Source organism: Athene noctua, chromosome Z, assembly GCF_965140245.1.
Source record: "Athene noctua chromosome Z, bAthNoc1.hap1.1, whole genome shotgun sequence".
Taxonomy (NCBI): Eukaryota; Metazoa; Chordata; class Aves; order Strigiformes; family Strigidae; genus Athene; species Athene noctua.
The window spans coordinates 6,419,783-6,444,767 of NC_134077.1; the positions used below are offsets into that span (position 1 = coordinate 6,419,783).

A 24,985-nucleotide genomic window follows, 5' to 3' on the forward strand; every position below is an offset into this window, starting at 1 on the left:
TCATATTACCCAGGCTGCAGTTAATGCAATCAGATACACAGACAATTGTAATGAAACTATTGGCTCATTTCTCGATTCACAATTGTGTTAACCTCTAGCGAACCATCCAGTAAACCTTGTAATCCCTTCAACACAAAGCAGAAGACACTTGAAGGGGTCTGAAATACAGATAAGCTGCTCCATAAGAGGAAATAACAGAAAAGCAATAGCTGAACTTCAGATTAAAAAAAAAAAAAAACAACAAAAAAACCACAAACATGAAACCAACAACAAAACCCACATTTATAACAGAATACCTGGATATTCAGAGATAAATACAGTGGCAACTTATTGCTTGTAGCCAAAGCAGGACAACAGAGGACATGTAGCAGTGCCTATACACTGGGGAGGGTGCTGCAAGGTCACGTCACCACTATGGATTTTAAAAAGCAACACACTTGATATTGTTTTAAAAGGCCCCCAGTACTTACCTCTACCTGATTTACCTTCTCTGTCGACCTCTCCACTCATAGATTTTGCCCTCTCCAGGTACCAGGTCCTGACGTGGTGTGGCCATGTTTGACTTCAGTGGGAGAACGCCTTGGAGGAGAGGTGTGAGAGCTGCTCTCTCACCTTTTGTCTTCCTGATCTAGATTGTTCCTCGAGAAGAAATTTGCCTGCTTGGTCTGTAATTTGGGAGATTAGAAGCTGTGAAGACTGCAGTGCATTTTTCATCTGGCATGATCTTTTTTCTTAAATAAAGCAAGTGCTGTTGGGAAACTCTTCTGCAGCACAGCCTTGTGTAGGGCGTCTTTGTGAATAAGTTCAGGATGATGTTGCTTCCCTCGGAGCCCCTCAGAGGGAAACCCATTGCTTACACAGTGACCACACAAAGAGCGACAGCTTTGCAAGGAAATCCACACTAGTACCATTTGCTGGCTGGCTAGGGCTTAGATGTGAGTCTGCAAATTCCTCTGCTGGAAGGAAAATTTTTCAAGGAAGTTAATTATCCTTGAAGGACTTCCACAGTTCACTTTTTGCCAGCAAAGGTGTAAGGAGGGAGCTGTGTGTGGGTCTCACTCTGGTTCCTGACCTACTCCAGGTCTGGTTGTAAAATTCCATTTCATTAATTTTCAGTTTGTTTGCTGAAATCTTCATTGTCTTGCCTGTGAATCTTCTTCTTGCACACTATGTATAAGCCAGGTATCAACCTTTTCTTAGTACAGAAAGGGGAGAGACATGAACATGCCACATCAGGCAGTACTAATTGGCACACCGTTTTGCCTCTCCATCATCCATGCCTGAAGCAATGTGACCTCCCATCTCTCAAGATTTGTCCTCTCATTTTCTCCACGGGGATGTGGAGAGAGAATGGCATGCGATGGGAAGGTATCTTTTTATATACTTGCTGCTATTTTTACATCAGCAAAGTTGAAGTTTCAGCCTAACTCTTATATATTATTTACTACAGTTCCAGTTCAGGAAACTATTCAAACAAATGCTTAATTAGAGTGGAGCTAATACATGTTCTTCATGTTAATCTGCAGTTGAGCGAAGATGCTGTCCTGAAAGTGATGAACAGTAATGAACAACTTTGTAAAAATGAAAGTCCCTTGACAAAGTAACAGATTCATATAGGAGGCAGCATTTACTGAGTTTATTGTTTATATTAAAATGTGAATACTTGGCAGCAAAGATGGCTTCCTGTGTGTTTTTGCAGTAGTAGCTCAAATCACTTGAAAGAAGAAATTTTGCCAGAATTTAATTATAGCTCATCATGGTGTCATAAATAATAAGAGCATGATGTGGCATTTAAAGAAAAGAAGATTAATCAGTTTAATCATCTTTGGGTTTTGAAGATTGCTTGTATTCTTTTCTTAATCCTTGTTGTTTGGTTGTTTTGTTTTTGTTTTGGTTTTGGTTTTGTTTTGTTTTGTTTTTTTCCAGAGGAATTAGAAAGTTAGATTTGTTTTTATGTTTTAGCAACTTGGCTAAGAATAGCAGCTTGTGAACTTCACATGGTGTGATATTGTTTAAGCTGTGCAGACGTCACAAGCAAAAGAAAAAAAAAAAAAAAGCAAAACAGAACAAACAACAAAACTCAAAGACCCACCAAAAAAACCCTCACCCAAACAAACCAATCTGAAAAAGAAAATAAAAGGAAAAAAAAATCTCTGTGTTGTATCCATTCTGGAAACCTCCAATCTCTCATTCATAAAGTCCAAATTTTACAATATAAAGTCTGTGTATAATGGCAGCTTCTAAATAGCTGAGTAAATTGTTTGATATAGCATAGTTAATTCAAGAAGGCCCAGGAAAGTACCTATGATAAATTGGTATTAAAGCGCATTGCTACAGTTGAAACTCAAGATGTTAAAAGTCTGAATGTCACCATTCAGGTTTCAGTGTTAGTCATTTACAGTACTAATCCCACAGCTTTACTAACAGGAACCCCAGATTGGGAATAAAGGTATGGTACATTGTTTACAGTTTAATATCTTCCTCCACCTTGACCTGATGGATGTTACTTCAAAAGAAAAAAAAAATGATGGGCTTCCTTTCAGTCATTGCTGCATTTATTTTCTCTGTTCCTCGGGGAATGTTCTTTCCCTCTGTTTCCATCTATGTCATTTTTAGCACCTCTACAATCTGAAGTATTAAGAAGGAGGAAAATAATATGACTTGTTAATTTTAAATTGTCTGGTACAGGCACTGACACAAATGTGTGGGGTTTTGTGTGTGCTTGTGTGTGCCTGCATGTTTTAATGTTGTAATCTAACACCAAAAATGTGCTTAGTATAAGATATTCATCACCACCACAGGCCGCTCTTTGGGTATTCCTGTCATATATAGTTAGTCATTGGAACTTTGAATTTGCTTTACATCTCCTCTGAGACAGTGGGAAAAACAGTGTCTGTACATGTAATATCTGTCATTACTAAATCCATGGGACAATTCCTCCATTATTTTCCTAGCTGTGACTCATAGAATATTTCCTTTCATTATTATTAAAAATTAAACATTGCCTTTTTTTCTGAGACTCATTCATTTCTACAGCTTAGATTTCTTGTTTTTTTTTTTTAAACCTGAAGATTGTACGAAATAATAAGTTTTGTTGTTTTTCCCTCTCTGGAATCTGAGTGATATTATCCCAGACATGCTTAGTCCAAACCCACGGAAACTACAGACCAAACCTAGTCACCTTTCTGCCATTGTGTCAAACCTTCCTAGCAATTGCTTTAAACCACATACAAACTGTTGCCACAAAGTCCTGATCTATTTTCCACTGAAGTCAAACACAAGATTTATGCTGGCTGCAGGTGATCAAGCTGGGAGGTATGGCCAGGTTCTCAGAATTATCTGGGCATTTTCACTTAATGAATTCTGAACTGGTGCAGGAATGTGGGCTTCAGGTGGCATTCCTGATCTCTTTTGCTCTCTTTCTTAACATATCATATGAAGAAAATTTTGTGGATTTTCTCCATTTAATTAAAAATAGAATTTTTTTTAATAGGTTATTTGCTATACGTTGGGAAGGAAATGCAGGTGGTTGGTTGTTTCATAGAATCAGGGGAGACGGTGGAAGAGCAGGAGGTTGGAAGAGGGAGTAGAGATGACCCATACATTCCTTGGAGTTAAATATGAATCACTGAATCACAGGATCATCTAAGTTGGAAAAGATCTTGAAGATCATCTAGTCCAACCATTGACCTATGCACTGAGCATTCATCAGACCTAGTGGCATCTAACTTGATTTGGGCTACAGGCTTGTGTAGATAATTTCCCAGTGCACTCCACTGAAAAAATGTTGGTTATGGAGAATTTGTACTCTCTTTTAATCCCGTTTTCTTTCCCATCTGAAGTGAATGGGATCATTTCAGTCATGATTGCATGTGACTACAAAATGATTGGTGATGCCAGTTAACCTTTTCAGGATTATAATGCTCTGAAAACCAGGAGGGGGTTAGAGATTGAGAATGGTTTGATTTGATTGTGAGGATCTGCAGTTGTGAGAATTCCTGAGATCTGTCAGCAAAAAAGAAGGAATGGGAGATTTACAGAGATCATAGCTGGGTCAGCAATGCTTTGTGATTAGTGAGACTGAAGTTTGAAAGTCCTTTGGAAAATATCAGGCAGGACTTCAAGACATAGTGGTGGTTGCAGGAAAATAATTCTTGAGGCTCTGAAAAATTGCTATATAAGACTTTAAAAGTATTTAATGTTACCATACTTCTGAATTTTGAGAAAAGATTATTTCACTGATACATCTGATGTCTTTGCTCTTCCTGGGGTTTTATACCTCATTTGATAAACATTTGAGCCTGTGAGGAAGAAGAATCGAAATGGGGGAGGGGGCACATAGGGGTCAGCTCAATAATTACAAAGAACTGAAAGCATATGCTTCAGTCCTTTCCATTTTATTGGGAGGGAAGCAGTACCAGAAAAGTGTGCATAAGGATAAATCCTAGATGAAAAATATTCATATAACTTATCAAAAATATGGAGAAAAAAGTTGTATTTTGTTTTTCCAACTCTGTGGAATCTGGAGTATGAAGTCATGGCTCGATGGAAGAATGGTAAAAGTGCTCTTGTGCTGTCTTCTGAAAATCTTTCTTGGCATTCTTAGCAACAGGGGTGAAAAATTTGAAGGTAATAAGAACTGAATTTTCGTCTGTGCCAATGCTCTGTCCATCTGAGGTGCAGTTAGTTTTTTAGAACATGCTGGAGAAACTCCCACTGTTTGTACCACTGTTCTGTGCACAGAAAGAGTGCTTTGTTCTCCAGGACTGTCAACATAACACCATTTATGGCATTTAAATTTAACATACAATATAAAAAATACTGCGTTTACTAATTTTGGAATTATAGCACATAAAAATAATTTTATATTTGTTCTGATTGCTTGACATTTTCAATATGGAACACCCGTAAAAAAGAAATTGTTTTTTATGGAGCACAGGTAAAAAGGCCATAATGGAAAGAGAAGATCATTAATAAAAAAATAATAAAAAGATATAGAGTAGTTCTGATAGGAATATTTTTATTCCCCTTGTGCACTTAAAGGCTTACTGTTATGCCAAACTTAGACAGTAACATAGAAACTTTTTTTTTTTTTTTTTTTTTGTAATTAGCAAGTTCCTTAACCTTGTCACTTGAAAGTCTGGGTTTTTTTGGAAGTGTATTTCATTAAAGCAAAATAGGATTGGAATGTCTACTTTCCTTCAAAAAGTAAAACCAGAAAGAAGTAATAAGCTTCACAGCGTTGAAATCTCTGTCAGAAAACAGTTGTGTATGAAAGCTCTGATATTTAAAGAGAAAATGAACACAGCACAATAATTCCTATGCTACCTGAAATTAAGTAGTAAGTTGTTACTCAGAAACTCCATAATACCATTATCCATTAAAACGAATTAAGACTTCTGCTTCTTCTGCTTATCATTTTATTTGTCTCTGTAGTGATTGAAAATAGAGAGATTATTTAGGACACCTCAATTTTTCTGTATTGATGAGAGTATCAACCGTGCCTATATCATATTCTTTTTTTCCCTGTTTGTGATTCTCATGTAAATTCTATTTAAGGTTTGAACAAAGTCAGTAATGTTCTGCCTTTACTTGACTCCATATCTGTGGCTTTATCTTGTTGAATAATGCGCCTAAATGAAAGGATTTTGTGATATTTGTATTCTGAACAATCAGAGGAAAGAGAGAGAATGCTGAGGTGTCTTTGAATGGTAGAAATGTGAGTACCTAAAACTGAAAAATGGAATTAGAACATTAAGTTTAGTTCATTATTTATGTCAGAATAAGAGTGATAGTTATAGAAGATCTGCAGTCTGATCATAGAGTCCCAAAATTTGGAAGTAGGACTTCAGATATGAAGGTTTCTCTAGTAGGCTGTCTAAATTCGGTACTTGGGCAGCTTATAAAAATGCTAGAAATGGGAGATTTTAGAACTAACTGATAATATGAATGGTAACAAATGATCAGGAACAGATGGTATTCACCTAAGAGTTCTAAAAGAATTCAAGTATAAAATTGCTGAACTACTAACTGTGCTTAAAATGGAATCAATAGCAGGGAAATGGAAGATGGCAAGTTCAGAACAGTCAAGGGAGCTACAGACCAGTAAATGTGAGTTTTGCTGAGCAAATTGATAGCTGCTATAAGGAAGATCAGAAACAACAAGTATATGAATAAATATGTTTTTACAGGAAAAAGTCGTCATGGGTTTCACAGAGGTTACTCATACCTAACAAGTGTTTAGAGTTCTTTGATTAAGTCAACAAACATAAAGGGACAAGGGTTCCAGTTATATTTTCCTTAAATTTCCAAAGAGATTTACGTGAATAACAAAAATAAAATTGAAGGAAGACATGACACATGTTAATAGCTGTCAAAAGGAGAAGAAACAAAGGCAGGGATAAATGGTCAACAATGAACAGACATTACCACTGTAATTCTGTGTAGATATAGCTATTCCTGTTTTAAATATATCCATCAGTAACTGACAATAAAATGAAATATTTTCAATGTTATTTAACTATTTTGGATATTAAAAATGACAGTTGATCATGATGAGGTTTGATTGATTCTTAACATGTTTAAAGCCTGTATGATGAAATGAAATTCTGTTCTGAAGATTAGAAAGTAGTAAAGGAAGAGTCATGACAATAAATACAAGGACAAAGTTCTGTAAACAAGGTACCACAACTGAAAAAAGGCACTTTAGAATTAATGGTGACTGATTTCTGTCAGCTAAGTGCCCTGTAGGAGCAAAAAGCAAACTGGAATGTTAGCAAGGGAATAAAGAATAGAGCAGAACAAAGAAAACGCTACACGTCATTAAGTATTGCTTAAATACCATGAGAAGTGGTAGTGTCTTCCACTTTTTTCAGAAGTGATAGTACAGTTTGAAAATAAAAAAATAGGTAGACAACAAAAAAAAAGGGGGTACTAAACAGCTTCCATATGTGACCACATCAAATAAATGTTGATGTTTCTGTCAGGAAACTGAGAGAATTTTGACATGGTGAGAAAAAGTTGTGGAAAATATGAATAAAGAATAAGACTATTAATTTATCCTAGCAGTATAAGGGTTGAAAATAATTAAACTAGATTAATCAGATTATATGATAAACAAATGAAAATGCTTTCCTACACAGTCCATAACTAAACCATAGAACTCATGCCTGCAGGAATTGTAAATGTAGAGGGTTTTTAGTGGATCAGAAAAGTAGTTCAACAAGTCTTCCTTGGATTAAATTTTTAACTCAGGAAATGCATGCCTGAGAAATTCCCAAAAGCGGCAAGGATATAGCAGAAGTATTCTCTACACTTGGTCTTTTTTCATGTCCGGTCCCTAAGCAAGTTGCTGTTGTTGATGGTAACATGAGGGATAAGACAGATCTGTGGGTTGATTTATTGTATGTCACTGCTCTTCTGCTATAATGTGTATAAAAACTGAACCACGACAACTAATTTTGATAAGACAAATACACATATGTCTCATAAAAACTATAATTTGCATATTTACATTTACATACACTCATACATTTATGTGTTAATATAATGTACTTACATTATGATCATATGACTATTATCTTACCATAGAACCATGGAATGGTTTGGGTTGGAAGGGACCTTAAAGCCCATCCAGTCCCACCCCCCTGCCATGGTCAGGGCCACCTTCCACCAGCCCAGGTTGCCCAAAGCCCCGTCCAACCTGGCCTTGAACCCTTCCAGGGAGGGGGCAGCCACAGCTTCCCTGGGCAGCCTGTGCCAGGGCCTCACCCCCCTCATCCTGAAAAATAATAATTGATATTATATAATAATTACTACTAATTGTGGTTGGTACTGGTTTCCATTGGGACTCTATTTTTAATTCTTTGTTTCTTTTTCTAAGGTGCTCTGTTTTCCAAGAAAATGTTCATTTGAAACAGAAATCACTAGATAAAGATGTTCAGTCTGCACTATAAAGCAGTCCAGAAAAATGGTCCCGAGAGGCCTTTCTTTTCAAAAGTCTGTTCACCTTTTAATATTCTTTTATTTTCTCTTTAAATGCAGGGAGATTCTTAACAGTAGTCACATTTAGTAGAATAGTTTATGAAAAGGAAGAAGAATCATCTCATGGTGACAGCTAATTCAATTCAAACTAAATGTTTCCATAAACTTTTCTTAACTTGTGGTTGTATTCTCTAATTTAATGTACATATTAAATATACACATAAGATAGGAATCACAAGAGAATTAAGAATGGTGTCAGAGATAGAGCCCAGGAATCCTAACTTCCACTCATCGGATTAAACACCAGATAATGTTGTCTCCCTTGTGCATGATTATATGCTTTGTGTCATTTCACAGCAGAAAATAACAAGTAGTAAGGGGTGGAGAGATTCACAGATGCATCTGAGGAGGCAAGCTCCAAAGCCTAAGGCTGACATTGCCTTTCAAAACAATTTTGGCTATGAGTGCTGGCAAACAGATGTCAAGCTGGGGAAAAAACTGATCGGTAGAGCCACTAATTTGATGTCCTCAATGCTTCACTAGCTGGATGATTTCCCATACTGGACTACCGGCCCATTAAACCTGTCTTTTATTGCATAGTCATAAACCCAAACGACAGAAAATAAATAATTAAGACTAGTCAAATAGAAGGCAAAGGATCTGTGTGACCCCATTTCTCTAAGATAGTAAGGGACAAATTCGAATCTAAGGGCTAATATAGGGAAACATAAAAAGTGTTTGTTTTCTGAAGCACAGAGCTGAGATGCTTATAGCAATGTGGGGAAAACAATAGGTGCATAGAAAGAGCTATTATCCCAACTATATAATGTGCCAGGAGGGAAAAACCAAGCGTGTTTCCTGTCCTCTCAGAAGTACATTCACCTTTCTCCCAAGAAGAGGAACCTGGAAGACAGTGCATTCGAAGCTGGATGTTTAGTGATGGGGCATTCTTTAAAGGTTAGGTTTGTGTTTACTTTGAGGAAAAAATCCTTGATTTCTTTTACATATCATGAAGTTACCTGAGCTTTGAGATCCAACATTATTGAATTAGAAACCTTGAAAGTTCAAGTTTACACTCCCCATAATTTGCAGTACTTGATCATCATGAGCAGCTAGAAATAAGTGAAGGATAATATCCTGCTATGCTTTGTCTTTTCTTTCAATAAACTCTTTATTCTATATTTTCAATATTACTACTTTCTACAGGTCTTTCTCCAAAGACTATGAAATTCATGTAGGGCTTTCCTTTACCTTCAGTATACTTCAAGATGGACCTTCAGCACGTCAGAAGTGATTCAAGTTGTTTGCTTCAAAACTATTGATCCTTCCGTCAGGAGGAATAACGAATAAAGTCAGTAGAACCGAATCTTCGGTATCATGACTGCATAGTGGTTGTATATAGTGACCAATTTAAAAGATAACAAATGTTTCATGTGTCTTTGAGCAGCACCTTTGACTACAGAGACCTATCAGAGATGGTTGACAATTGCTGTTTCATTCTCTTTTCCCAAAGTTGCAAACGCCACCATTGCATTCAATTGTTCAGGAAGAGTCTGTATGATTATCCTGGTGTGAAATGCTGCATTTTTAAATGCAGACTACTTTTACTGAAAAATTGTTAATGTTTCAGTAGAGTTGAGATACTCGTTCTACTCTACCTATTTCTTTATGCAGTTTCATTTTCCTAATATTTACCATTCTGTAAACTTTTTAATCAGATAAACTCCAGATACATGTTACAGCATCTCTTTGGTTATTGAAACCTAATATGAATTTCTGAAGTTGCTAGTCGTACCAGATAATTATAGGTATTCACAAGGTGTACTGTCATGTACTATAATGTATTATATCTCACTATTTCTTGCTTTAGTCTCACGAAATAAAGGCTGGAAATCTGAATCAAGATTGATGACTCAGACCTAAAAATAAATCTAATCTAGTACCTTTGAATTTAATGACCTATGAATTTAATACAGTTTCTGAGACTGCGTAGTCTGAGGTCAGAGTCTGTCTTTCAGGAAGTGTTTCTGTGGTATCTATAGCAGAATGTCTTCTGGTCAGTGTAAATGAGGTACCTACGAACTGACAGCAGCAATGTAACTGTTTATAACGTTGCCTCCTCCTCCAGACATCTAAAGGAATGAACTGACTTCCTTCAACTGACCCTCCTGTGCTAATAGGTTGGATCCCATGTAAGAATTTCACCTAATAATCCCGTTTTCTATTGCCCATACATTCTTGAAGAACTCGGGAATCTGTACAGCTTGGTTCAACAAAAAAATCACTAGATGTGCCATTCATGCGACTCCAGAAGTCTTCTTTTTTGGGGAAGTCTTTCCCCCAAGAATTAAGTGTCACTCCGGGTTTGACAAGGCTTTTCTGGAGGGTTTTCTTGATCTCAGCCTCTTAATTATTGCCTAAATGGTGAACTGGAAACTATCTGAAGATGTCAGTAATATCTAAAACATGTTCTTTTAGGTTGGCTGTGTTCCCTGAGTCCTGTTTTACTAAGACATGTGAGCAGTATGGCTTTTTCCATTACTGATCCACAGATTTTGGTTTTGTGGCCTGCATTTTAATTAATTTTATTAAGAATCAGTAAATAACTGTGGATGTTTAATTGAAAAAGACACACTTAAAAAAGCCTTCGGCAACAATAGAACATTAATGTGGAAACTGATAAACCTTCTTTGTAATTTCTGTTAACAAGTTTCTGGTTCTTCATTTTTTTTTTCTTTTAATTCTTTTTCTTTGAGCTTTTTCTTCTGTTTGCTTCACAGAAGCATCATTAACAGGCAAAGCCTGGGAAAAAAATCAGATTATTTCTTTTTAACAGAATAGAAGAATAATTTGTTGTGCTGAAGACAAAATAACATTTTAATGATAATTAGAGGTATATAAATAGTTTTCAATAAGAATGATTAATGCAGTTTTGATAACCATTATAGCAAAATATTAAGGGCATACTGCTAATAAACTAGCATCACTGATTTTATGAACTAATTTTATTTCAATTCCTGCTGTCAGAGAATACAGTATCCTTGAATGTTGCAGAAGCATATATAAATATATTTTTCTACATAAAATAGAATGGTTAGGAATACACAGTGAAAAATGTCTGAACAATTATGTAAATTGTTGTGATTCTTGGAAAGCACAGTCTAACTAAGCGTTTAAGTTTTACTGTGATATTTTTATTATTATTATTTCACCTTTAATGAAAGCTATTTTGTGTGTGGGTGAACCAGAAGATTATGTTGTAGCTAGCAAGAACGCTAACATAATTTTTGGTACACTGCATTAATAAAACAAGTGTAATGAGCCATAGTCGTGTGCAATATCAGGTCAATGTGAGAATTAAGCTTCAAGTAATTGTAATACTAAGATTGGTTGTATTCTAATTATCCTATGGCTAATAGTACAGAGACAATTGGCTGAAACCAAAATTATTTGGGCTGGAGTAGTTTTAGTATAGATGAATATTAGCTGTTACATTGTCTTTCTACTTCCATGAAACAATACGGTCATTTATTTTTCAGTAAAAACCCATGTTCCTCAAAGAAGCAGTTAGGTTTTGCTTCTAAATTGAAATTTAAAATGTTGCTGTATTGTGAGAAGCAATGACACGAAGTCCCTGCATTTATTCTAGGTTTTATGGTGTAAGTAATGTTAAGCAAATTTTTGTTCCATATATCTCATAATGCAAGAACATGACTGAAAAAATGATCCCCATGAAAATAGTAATTAGCAGAGGGATGGAGTGGATGGATATAGTTATATTCTCCAAACAAATTGGACACCAGTTCTGAGTTCAAACTTATTTCATGCACCAGATATTTTAATGCAAGCTTATTTTCAGCTTGGAACTTTAGGAACATTTCCAGGCATTAAAAACAAGGTAAGAGTTGGGGTTTGTTACATTAGCCCATCAACACCAACATAAAAGGTACTGTTAGAAATATACCCTCATTGAGTAGGATTCCCCTCATCCGCTTAACCTGTGAAAGCGACAATTTGCAGGTTCAAATTTGATCTAGTCACCTATTCCTTTCTTGTTCAAGAAGACAAATAAGTGTTCTGTGCAACCAGATAATCATTCATCCTATTTAAGAGTCTTGTGGTAAATACATATCTGACACCGTTTCATTCTGGTGATTATAAAACATCTATGACTGGTTCAGTCTTAGAGGCTTTTAGACACATTATATAATACTTCTGCCTGCAAGGAATATCACCTTTAAGAAGTGGCAGAAAGGTCAACCGCTTGGTTCATCGCTGCTATATGCCAAAATTGTGGGTTAGAAGATTCAAAGGAATTAGTAGGAAGTCTCCTTCATATGGCTCTTTAAAAGAGAATATCTGAATTACACCAGGCTGTAACTTCCCTATGCTTGGCATCCAGATATAGAGAACCAGGTCGGCAAAGTGTACTGGACTGTGTTTCTCTTAGTGGTTTCTGATTTTGGGAATAAAACAAACATACTCAATGTAGGGGAAATAAAATTTAAAATATGTATGAATCACAAGTCTATCCTGGGGGATATTAGCTGTGGAAGGGGTCTGATATTTGAAAGCATTGTATGTTCTGCAAATTGTATATGTTTAGTAAAGAAAACCGTCCGACTAGGTGGAAATTTTGTCCAAAGGAACTGGTTCCTAAAGGGACCATTCCACAGAGGTCTCTGCGCCATCCCTAGAAGCAACTAGCAGAGCCTGTCTTTGTCATTTACTTGCTGCTTTGACTATGTAAATTTATTTCATATATAACTTTCACAACAAATAACATTCTCAGGTTTTATCAACAGTGGAATTTTCAGCAAATTTATCCCTCTTTCTCGCTGTAATTTATCACTGAACATGCTTTTCCTTACACGAATCTCGTTATTATTCAAAATCTCTATAAAGATAAGAATCCAGTTTATTTTAGAGATTGTTCATCAATTTTGCTCCAAGACTATTACAAAGAACACTGGCTCACCATAATTTGCAATTCATGCTGCTTAATGGATCGCATCACTCACAAGTTTCTGGTTCTGCTTCTTGTTTATTTCCCCATAAGAGACTTATAAGCAGGAGCTGAAGCAGAAGCAGAAGCAGACATGCATTTCCCCACTGCTGAGACCTAGGGAGATACTGTCCTACTAGGCTCCTGTCTCATTCTGAGAAGCTTCACAGTGGAGATTACCAGCCAATTCCCCTCATTTTCTAAGCTGATGTGGACCCAGGTAATAAATTTTCTATGAGCAAGGGAAGTATTCACCCATGAACAAATTATTGTTATTGAAGTAAATGAAAGATCGTTACATACATCAGCAACTTCAGTGTAAAAACCGGCACTGGGCTAGTTACTGGTGTAACTGCTAGAGAGCAGAATGGGCTGGCTGCTCTGTAAGGGCAGAGGAGCCAAGAGCTGGGAGCCAGGAACTGTACATGGCAACAGGGCAGGGGCTTTGCCGACACAAGGCAGTCCCACAGCACTCAGATGAGGTGAGCAGAGCGAATCCAGCTATGGGAACCAGGGCTGGCTGAGTCCTGATCCTCAGATGACTCTGTACTGAAGAGGCAATTCCGAGGAGAAGAAAACAGGAATAGGAGTCAAAAAGTCAGAGTCAGGATGAGGTCTGGTGACTGCAACAAGCATCTGCCTCCGTTCAGGGATCATCAGGCAAGTCCATAGACTTTTCATATGTGAAATTATCTTACAAATCTTGTATCAACAGGTTACGGATAAGTTACATGTAAAACCTTATTCCAAAGAGGAATATGCAGACCCCAAAAGTTCTGATCAGATTTTTAAAGTTCTCTAGCTCTTTAAAGAGTCTAAAATTAGTAGTATGATAGATCTTCATAGCACCTTAGCATATCTGCATTCAATTAATGAAGATTACTAATGTGCAGATGGTGTGGGTGAGGAAACTTCTCAGAGCGCTTTGTAACCAGTGGGATCGTGGTTGGTTTTCAAAAAGGTTAGTGAAGCTGGAAAACTGTTTGTAGATATACGAAGTCAAATCATCTTTCTGTCCTCTGTTCTCAAACTTATTTAATGCACTACAATGTGAATGATCCATGTCGTTACATTACAACTACAATATGCAGTCATCTAGATTGTGAGTGTTGGGACACTGGGTTGAAGACTGAACAGGTCTCTGGAAGACAGACATTTGTTTTATGGTTATACTTTGCGTGTTTGTAGTTGGTTTGATTGTTTTAATTTTTTTAATGGCAACTAATACCTATGTCTGATTCAAAATCTTTGCAAAGAAACCGTAGCTTCTGTTGTATATAGTGAGGATTTTATTTTCATTCTGTTTCATGTATTGTGAGAGTGATAGTATTTCTTCACTGGAACGGTGAAAAAGACATTCAGAAGGGATTTCTTCCTCTTTTTCTTTCCAAGTTCCCTTCACAGTTCTGTCTTGTCGATTAACACAACACAGATATCATCAATATTTTTATTTAAAGACAACCATGGTAATTTATGTGTCTCTGGCTCAATAATATGTGGATTCTGGGGTTTTTTTTAGGACAGTAGAAATGGAATTTAGAAACAGATCTGGATTAATAACTAATAACATTGGCTACACAATTCCATTACTTTGCAATTACCTTAAAAGAGAGAGTCCATTAGACTGGTAGGTACATCCTGTTCAACATAGGCTCAGAGGAATATAGCTTTCTTCCAGAAGAAGAAGAATCACTTTTCATTTCATTTAAGAAAGAAAACAAAGGGAGAAAAGTATAAAGAACATTCTGCAGCCTATACTGAAGACTAAGGGCTTTTCAATCCCTTAAAACTAGTAGTTTGTCACATAAAATTCAGTTCAGGTTAGTGAAATTAATATTATAGAGCTTCCATCAAAAAACTGGTTAATAAAGAGCTATTTGGTTTTATTACAGATGCAGAAGACCTTCACTTTTTCAACAAGGGAGGTCTGGTCTGGGTCTGCTATATAGTCATCTTTCTCCCCCCCAGCCTCTATTCTATATATGTTCTATCATAGTGGTAATCTGTAAGGCTGTAATCAACCTTATGTACACATGCATTATGCAGTGAAGTTTCTACCATTTACTAAAATATTATTAACAAGGATTTTGCCTCTCTTCTTTTGAATGTCAGCAGATTGACAGAACATGTCTAACTCTGTGGTTTCAAAGAAACACAGATAACTTTGCCCAGTTGCAGGTAGCAGAAAAAAGCTCTTGTCTGGGAATTGTATAGTTTCATCTATATAACATCATGTCCTCTGTTACATCTGTATTTAGACTCCAGCTGAATCTTTATTCTTCTCTGAGTAGATGCATCTGGCAGCATACAGAAGGGAGCTGATGTCTGCCCATCAGTAGACATATCCCTCATATTTCACTCACAGGGTCAGATCTTAAATTCACATCCATTAATATCATTTTGGTTATGACTATTCTCTGCTACCTTTGGAAATCTAAAATGTAGACATCTACAGCAGTATGAGTGACATCCTAAAGAGGATCTGTGAATGAACCATATGTGAGAATGTTGATTGCTTTTCAGTGATAAAGAGAAAATGGAGTCAAGGTGACCAGCTCAGATATAAGATTATCACAGTTTATGGCAGCTGAAAATCTAATCTATTTTAACTATTCTTAAAAGCTAGGATATGTCCATATAAAATCCCATTGAAAATGAAATTCACAGCAGCCCATCTGTCATAATCTACAAGTAGAAACCGCTGTATTATTCCTCTAGGAGTTTTGTGGTTTTATTTTTGGATGGTATGTGTCGTGTGTTTAAAGAAAGCAATTGTAAGAACACAGCACAATAGGTGTCTAATTAAGAGCATCCATAATGGAGATAAATTAGGGAGACTCTGAATAGTATACAGAAACAACCTGTTAAATAGGATCAGAAATAATAAAATGATAAAATGGAAATCCTTTGTGTCTGATTTCCTACCAGGTGCACCTATGGTTTAAGAAGGATAGTGATGAAAACGCTATTCATTAATTGTTTCCTACAGAACTTTCTTGTGGAGTCAGTCACCATCTGGAGACACAATTAGTTTTTAGGAAAAGTCCCACAGATATGAATAATAACTAACAGTGCATACTTATACTTAGTCTAACTTTTGGGAATCACAAGCACTTCATAGATACAGTGAAAACTTTCAAAACCACAGTAAGGAAGTGCTATGATAGACCTAAGAAGTCTTGTGGGTCAAGCAGAAAAAATATTATGTTTCTCTGTTACGTTTAAAGTGACTCTTGAACTATCTGAGATTTACATGGACTTCTAATTAGAAGGTTTTAGCCAGTGAAACCCTCCATTCCAAGGAACAGAGTTTGCTCTTCTCAGAATTGTTTGTGATGTGTGGCAGTAATGATTATGGTTTTCTATTCAGTGCCTAAACTGAAGATGAATAAACTATTTAGAATGACCTCAAATTAATGTATTTTTTAAATATTATAGCCAATCAACAGAGTATATCAAATGAGACATTCTGACCAAAATGAAACCTGTTTTACAGCACTTCCAAAGAAATAAAGCTATGGGGATGTCAGTATCGTATCAACCTCCCACTTATCCCTTTTTTTTGCTGGTAGTCCTCGAAGGATCATTATATGAAATATGGATGATCCATATGAAGGGGTTTTTTTATTCATTCAAAAGAAGACCTCAAAATCTCAGTTTTCACAAGGACATAATGGTTGCACTGTTTGATCTATTACCAGGATATATTCTAAGCCATGTGATGACCCTCAGAATAAATATTTTAGGAATCTGAAGCTATACACACTCTTCAGTAATCATAGGAAATTTGCTATCATGTAATAATTAATTTAATTTATTATTTTATTTAATTTCAATCCTTTCCAAGTACATATTTATATGACTCTCACTGATGTATTGTCTGAGTTGTTTCCTGTAATACAATAAGCAAAATGTTCACCATCTGCCACATGTGGCTCATTCTCAGCACAGGAGGAGTGATGTACGATCAGCTGTTTTGTGTTGGCAATGTTTTGGGGTTTTTTTGATTTTTAAAATACATTCTGCTGTATATCTCAGGAAAAGTAGTTAAAAAAAAAAAAAAATCTTGGTCGTGGAATGAAGCATGACATTTCAGGTTTAGATCCTTAAAAATAGGAATTCCTAGAATTGGTTTTAAGAAAGCTTTGGATAAAGCTTTTTTGCTGGACAGCAGCATAATGGTGGTTTAGAAATCCTTTTTACATCTGAGAAGTAAAATGATCAACTGTAGTCCTTAGGCACTTCAGATAATGTTTCAGAGATTATAGACCTAGGTCATTAAACACGTTGGGTATAATATCAGATGTTGTGAATATCTCTGATAAGGTGATGTCATGTGCTAGGAACCAGTTCTAGTGTAAACCTTGCGCAAGAAAGATGCATACCTATCAGAGCATGTTTGATGACTTTGGTGACAAAGTTTGCTGCATCATCAACATGAAGTGGAAACATGAGTTTCAGCTATAAAAACCTGTCCCTGATTTCCCCAAGGAACACTGTGCATGGCCCATCAGAAATCATACAGGTTTGTTTAGCCTGATCTTTTACATTTAGTGTATGAGATGGGCCGTGAAGCCTTTGAAAGGCAGCTGCTACAGATGACTGTACACTCAATGGGTCATCACTTCAATCTTGAATAGACAAAACCCTTAGGATTCAGCTATAGGTAGAGTTATTCTTGAAAATCTAGTTAGTTGAGTGTTAAGAGATGAGATGCATGCCTTCATCAGTGAGAAGCGAAACAAGCATAATGCTTTTGCATCTATACTGTCTCTGCAAGGCTTTTCCATCTGACATATGGAATTATTAGGTTTCTTAGAACTACCTCAGTACTGAGAGAGTTAAACAACAAACGTAGCTGGCTAAAAGACATGGGGAAAGCTTGGGATTTCTTCAGGTTCAGGTTGATGGAGGTGTGGGGCCGGGAATTTGAAATATTTAAAGACTAATTCAGAAATGAGAACCTATTCTGGAATCAGTGAGAAGAAGCCAATAAATAAAAAATACAGCAAAACCTGTATTTTCTTAAATCTTAAAAAAAACCAAAAACAAAACAAAAAAAAAAAACAGTAAAACTACTCCAAGATAAATGACAAGAGAATGTGAAAGAACAAGGTGGGATCAATCATTCAGAGAGGCTCTGGCTGACACAATATGCTGCTGAATTGTTAAGCTAATACCTTTTTTATGTTTTAAAGGAGATTGTTTTGAAAATGAGCAATGGCAAGATGTGTCGAGGAAGTGATGGAGTGGAAGTGAAGGTTGCCATGTCAGAGTTAAAATTAAATCTTAAAAGTAAAATATCCCTAAATAAGAAGACTTGGACAATGTGCATCCTAGAGTTCCAAATTAAATGGAAGACGAAATTACAGGTTTGGTTCTAAGAGGGTTTTAGTAAATATCTTAGAAAGGAGAGCAAACATAGTGTCTGTGCTTAAGGAGAAGAGACAAGTTTCTGTACACTTGAATAATAGTCTGACTTCAACTGGTATATATAAGAAAGTAAAATATTTTGAAAGAGAAATTCTCAAAATGAATTCAATAAAGCTACACTATCAGACGATCTAGAAAACAGAGTTGGCGCTTTTTTTTTTTTCCGTTTTATAAAGCAAAATATAGTAACTATTTTATATATTAAAGAAGGAAGGTGTCTTCTGTTTGGTGGGGGGTTTTTTTTGGTTTTTTTTTTTTTTCATTTTTGCATAAACATCAATTAACTTACAACATTAAACTAGTTGCATCAGGAGTCTATTAAAGATTTAGTTACCTTCTGTGGTGAACATTAAGAAGTTATTACTCAAATTCTGTTTAAACAGTTAAAAGGCATTAAAATGTATAGGAAAGATCATTACATATCATGAGCTAATTTTCTAGCGAAAGCTTAGGAAGTGATAGATTGTTTAAGCCTCTCAAAGGTTTTAGTTTTGTGCTCAATAATTCAGAGATGAGAGTGGGGTTATGTTGATTTATAATTTGTTACCATCAGTTTTTCCCAGACAGAGAATGCTGTACAGTATCTGGCCTTATTTTATGTTTGCTTTCATGTCGTGTTCTTCACACTTGAACCTGAAAGAAAAATAATAACTCATCTCCAAAACCGACCTTACTCCAAGCACAGCTGATATTTCTGCTCAAATCACCTAAGAAATTAAAAGAGGTTTCTTTTACTGCTTTCCATTGTTTCAGGATCTTAATTTTGCAGACATCTGTAACTGCTTTCATTCCACAATGAGCAATTATTTTTATAATTTTAGTTTTTGTTATTGTTTGGGGATTTTTTTTTTTTTTTTTTTTTAACAGAATAGGTTGGTATTCATTTTTTGTATAAAACCTTGGGCAGACCCAGATGTAGGAAACAGAAAATGTGTATTTAAGGTTCACTTAAATCTCAATATTTTTTACCAACAGTTCCCAAATTTTAAGAGAGTCTGATAAACCTGTATCCACTGTGGTCAAAAATACAAGATTTGCTAATTCAGAAAATTTTCAGAAGCAGTGTAGAGTCATGATTACATCTTCAACTGGAAAAGAGTCTGTGTCAGTATCTGGGCCGTATTATCTTATTATTTTTATTACTTCCATTCCACATTTAATGATATAAATCTCTAGGGGTTTTTTGTTTGTGTGCCCGTAATTTGCACAAGAAGGGCCTTCCTCCAGGACCCCTGGGAGATCAAGACCATGTCATATACTTTTGGCAAAGTGATTTCCTTAGTCTTTCATTAAGGTTTTAATTTTCACAAATTAATAGAATCTTATGATGCTTTAAGTATTTTTAATATATTCAGCCCCCCTGAGGGTATTTTTTTCTATTTTTAAATGTCAGGTGTAACTTCATATTGTATCAATCAAACCTATAGATAGGATTTCATTTTAAAGCTTTTTTTTCCCCTCAATCACCTCACGAAGTTCATATTTTTGGCAGAATAAGTAATATATTAAAAAAAAAAAAACAAAAAAAAACCCCAAACCAAACCACCAAATAAACCCCTTGTGTTCCATTAGCAAATCTTAATAAGATTATCTGCTTCACATGATAACTGTGAATAATGTCTGTTCTAATTATAGAATGATGCTTCTTGAACACACTGGCTATGCTGTATGCTGAAAGATCAGACAGAGGTCTCTAAGAGTGCAGGAAGTCGAGCTGGCACAACCAGGCACTTTGTGCAACACTGGGCCAAGACAGTCACCTGGATTTTGCAAGGCCCATTGCTCGGTTAGCAACAAATTAATGACTAAATCAGGCAGAGACCATGAGGATGCAGCTCCACTGTTTCTTGGGTTTATAATAAAATGATAATACATTGTGGGGTCCATTGCATGGGGCAGATGTTTCCATGTCATACCAGTAACAGTATCACTGTGTAACTAATCAAATTAGCACATTACCATCTATCTTGTAGATACCCTTTTCCATGTCTTGTTCATTTTACAATTAACTTTTGATTCATTGATCACTATATTACACGACTCCCATATTAGTGGAAGACGACTATGTGTAAATGCAAACAGCTAATTAAGATGCCAATTCAGGGAGCTCAGTAGTGTGATATGCATCCAGTGCATTTATAGAATAACCCATTGCGCATTGAAAACGGGGTTTTTGAGTTCCTTTTTTGTCTGTGGTTCTTTACATCTTCCAGACCTCCTGAGGAGTCAAGTGTAAAGGGAAATGCATCTTTAGAAAGATGTGAAAGAACACCCTCCTAAGAAGTAACAACATTTACTGTCAGTCTTCTGTCCTTTGACCCAGTGGATACCATCTCATTCCTTTTCACTCTTTACCATATGTGGACAACCTCTGGCAACTAAAGAAGACATCTCAGTGCAAAAAACCCCACCCTGTGACACTGCATTCCCTGATCCTCATAAAGCAGGCCGTAACAGCATTCCGACAGCCACATTTCTGAATAAATGTTCTTTGGATGAATAGGCTGGAGATTCCGTTTTCTGGATAAGGATAGGGTTAGCTGTTTTGAAATCTTCAGAAAGACTTCAGCTATTCCATTTGAAAAAAAAAAAAAAAAAAAAAAGAGTAATGGGAAAGAACAAAAAATGTGAAATAAAGAGATTTTCCTTCTCTTAGGAACATAATCAGCATACACAGTGCAAAAGAAATTCCAATTATGCATCAACGATAACATTAGAAAGACTTGAGTAATTAAATGATTATAGTATACAGGGGTTTTAATGGGATTTTTAATTCACAAAACTTTTAAAATTCCTTAGATTCCTAAGGTGGAATAAGTAAAACTTGAAAAGCAAATAGAAAATCCCATTAACCGCTCCTGCTAGTCCTGCACCTACACAGACACGGGGCTGTATCCCTTTGCAACTGCAGATGTTTTAAGACAAAGGACATCTGTAAAGAATGACTGCCAGAAAAACACAGTTGGGTTGGGAAGAAACATTGTCTATTCCCGTGGTATAAGCCAGGGAATTAATGAAAATCTCAGAGAACATTTTAAAAAATATCTGACCCTATAATAAACGTTCCCTTGGCTGCTAAGAGTTCACCTGGGGCCATGTGCTGCCAAAATGTTGATTTGATTGTTTGCTGCCTATTACAATGAGCAGATATAGTTGGAATATTTTTGCTCAAGCTGGGGATTTTTACATTCATTGAGGTTTCCACTAACTTTTTAAAATTGTTAACTTCCTTTTACAATATTGATGCTTATGAAACTGTACATCAAAAAGTTAAAATAATTCTATTTATCGTACTTTGATAAATTGGATGTTCTCTGCACAACTTTTACCAAAAAACATTGCTTTTGAAATTTGTTTGGAAACAAAGTCATATATTCTGACCGGCTATGGTTATGACTGAATCATGTAATTTCAAACACTCTAAATATTAAAAACTTGACAAAAACCTCATTAAAGTAAATAATGGGAATTCCACTGACTTTCGTCATAACATGTGTCTGGTAGTAAAGAGCTTCACAGTCAAGATCAAATACGTTACAACAATCAGTTAAGATCAAATACGTTACAACAATCAGTTAATCATGTGATCATGTTTGCTGTTTCTGTGTCTGGCTGATCTATGAAACCTGTTTTGATTAGTTGCTTTTTCCACCATCCCAGGTTTAGACTGAAATCTATAATGTCCTTTCAAAGGGCTTAAATATATGTAGGTTTTTGTAATCAACACATTTTTGCTCATAAACTGCTGCAGTAACAGGGAACATCTCTTCTGCATACAGTAGATATCAGATGTGATCTCACACATTTTGGTATGATGATAGATGTATATGATGCCTGTGTAACACCTGTGTCTGTGTGGAACTGTAACAAAAGAAAAAGAGGGGTTAAAAAACTAAACTATATACCAGATCAACAAAAATAATTAAAATAATTAGAATAGGACCAGTAGAGAACACTGGAATCTATAATCCTACTGGAAAGAATTTGACAATGGATCATTAATCAGTATGAAATGATATGATGGTACCGTTAGAATTTTAAGGAAGAGTCTTTTGTTGTGTAGAAATCATCATTGCAAATACACTAGTCTTCAGAGAATCTAAAGGGCCAGAGACCTGTAGACAAAGAAATGGGTAAACAGCAAAGTTACAGCAGACATTATACCATTGAAACACAGTGACCTAAGGCAACAGGAGGAAATTTCACTCGATATGCCATACTGCTACAAAAATTTAAGGGCCTGATTCTTCCCTTAGAAAGTCTTGGGAGCACTTCCGCTGACTTCGGCAAGATAACTGCTGATGGGGGGGACAATTAAGAAAAGAGGAAAATCAGATTTGAGGCTTGACAACTGTCATCATCACCTAATTTTTTAAAAGTACAAAAGCAAATGGCTCTTCTAGAAAGAATGAAATGAGCTGTTGAAAGTGCCTAAAGTCTCTTACCACAGTTTCATCTGAAACCTTCATACAGAAGAAAAACAACCATCTATTTCATAGCTTTACAAGAATCAGAGCCTGGATGATTGAGTTTTATGATGATTTGAGTTTGCTTCTGTCAGTTATAACATTAATTACAATTTGGGGACGGACATCATTGATTAGATAATGCCACCCAAGCACCAGTTCTTAATGATGCAAAGCGGGAGCCTCAGAACGAAATAGTGTTTTCAAAAATCACTGTGCTCACAGGACCTGTATAGGATTTCTTTGTCAGTCCCATCTTTTGCAGCTTGAGGACAGCAATAGTGTTTCTTTGTTATTGTAATATGGAAGAAAGAAGAGAGAGAAAAATCAGAGGGAACTATTTGTGCTGTATTTAGAGGAAGAGGCTGTAGAGCGACTTTGGTGAAGAAAAGCAGTAGAGGAAAGTATCGATGGAAAAATAATTGTTCAGAGAACTTGTGATATTTTGATCAAATGTTTAGAAAATTATACTTTATTTTCTACCACCTCACAGGCTCAGCAGACAGAAGTAATTTATTCTTTCCCCATTCTTCTCTCAAAACTTCAAAAGAACATATATGACTTTATTTCATCGCATGTCGTCACGACTTAGACTGGAAGCCCAGAGAGTCACAACAGTTCTGTGATCCCCTCAGGTTAAATTAAGGTGAAATGACACCAAATGACCAGTTAAAATGTTTTACTTGTGGTAGAAATAACTTGGAAAAGGATAATAAGCAATGTGATCTCTTCTAAATCTATAAGAAAGAAAAGAAAGAAAATAAAAAGAAAGGAGAAAAAGAGAGCCAAAGATATCCAGATCACCACCCAAGGACCCAGAGTTGTCTCAGGTCTGGCAGTCTTGGGTAGTGGGCACACAGAAAGTGTTCTGTTGCCTTTTAAGTTCATCTTATCAGCTGATTAGGATACTCGACAAAGAGAGGCAGGTTTTCTATGAACTCATTTCCACAAGAGATAGGCAACACGTGGAGCATTGGTTCTGTGCATGCATTGGGGAAGAATTCGGTACATTGACACTTTTGTCCAACTGAGTCAGTGGTTGTAATCTCCCCCTACCATCTTTCCCTTTCCCTCAGTTTTTGTTTCTTGGGCAGTTATCCAGTCATTAGCTCAATCTGGTGTTTGTTGTTTATCTTTCTCATCAATCTTTTAGCTTTTCTTAGAGGCTACAGTCGTAAATTAAGGTGTAAGCCTTAACCTGAACATATGGTTTTACTCAGTCTACATCTCTTCCCTTCAAGGCTTATCTAAGTAATTTGGTTATACAACTGCAAGGGAGCAGAGCCATGCACCCTTCGATACACCCTGTGCTTCCCTAGGCAGATAATTCATTCCTTAGACTAATCACAAAGGCCACAATTTGTCCTTGAGGTTTTCTGTGTCAATGAATGTTTGAGACATTACTTCCTTCAGTTCCTTACACATGTAAACAACTTAATAGGGGTTGAAATAACACACAGAGCTTGGCATATTACATGTGCTCGGAGGGCCTAGGGTAATAAAAATTCTGGGCTTGGGTTGGGGCCAGCAGATGGTATTGCAGCACTATTTCGTTATCAAAAGTTGGACAGATTGGCTGTTCTCCAGTTCTTTTATTCAGTGTAGGTTTATTTCTTTCTGGATGCTTTTAACTCAATGCATTTTGTAAAAACATAGTTCTCAGTCATCAGAGTGGATATGTGCACACTAAGTAAGAGCTAGCAATTCTTTAGTTTGAAAAACACAGCTGCAAGAAAAGTTCAACTTCTGAGGGAAAGAAGGAGCAGAGATCTACCACAGAGCTCAGGATACCTTCTAAAGAAATGATGGCAGTAGAGGAGCATGACTAGCACAGAATAAATATATTGTTTTATCTTTTCCTGCTTGGAAAAACTAGATCTACTGGAATATTGGATTTTTTTTTTTTTTTTTTTTCTTCAAAGCAAGAAGTTAGAATACTCCACATCATCTTGTTTTGAAATGCAAAATAAAGGAGCCTTCGTCTAAGGAAAAGTCACAAATTTGTGTATGTACTAGTCTTCAGTAAATTTTTCTTCTAGGAATTTCATCAGTGTCTTTTTAGAGTAATGTAAAATTTTTAACATTTGAGGTTCAGTTC

The 24,985-nt window shown here is 36.0% G+C and overlaps 1 protein-coding gene across 3 annotated transcripts in view; it reads left to right on the forward strand.

Annotated features, from left to right (window-relative positions):
* RIT2 (Ras like without CAAX 2) overlaps window positions 1–24,985 on the forward strand; it is a 175,637-nt gene that overhangs the window by 97,404 nt on the left and 53,248 nt on the right. The window contains exon 5 of one of the 3 annotated variants that reach the window (XM_074932028.1): window positions 529–876. The exons of the other annotated variants lie outside the window; for them this stretch is intronic. Coding sequence (XP_074788129.1) covers window positions 529–597 — 69 coding nt within the window. The 3' untranslated portion in view covers window positions 598–876. Of the gene's footprint in view, window positions 1–528; window positions 877–24,985 lie in introns of those variants that run through there. 3 annotated transcript variants of the gene reach the window in all.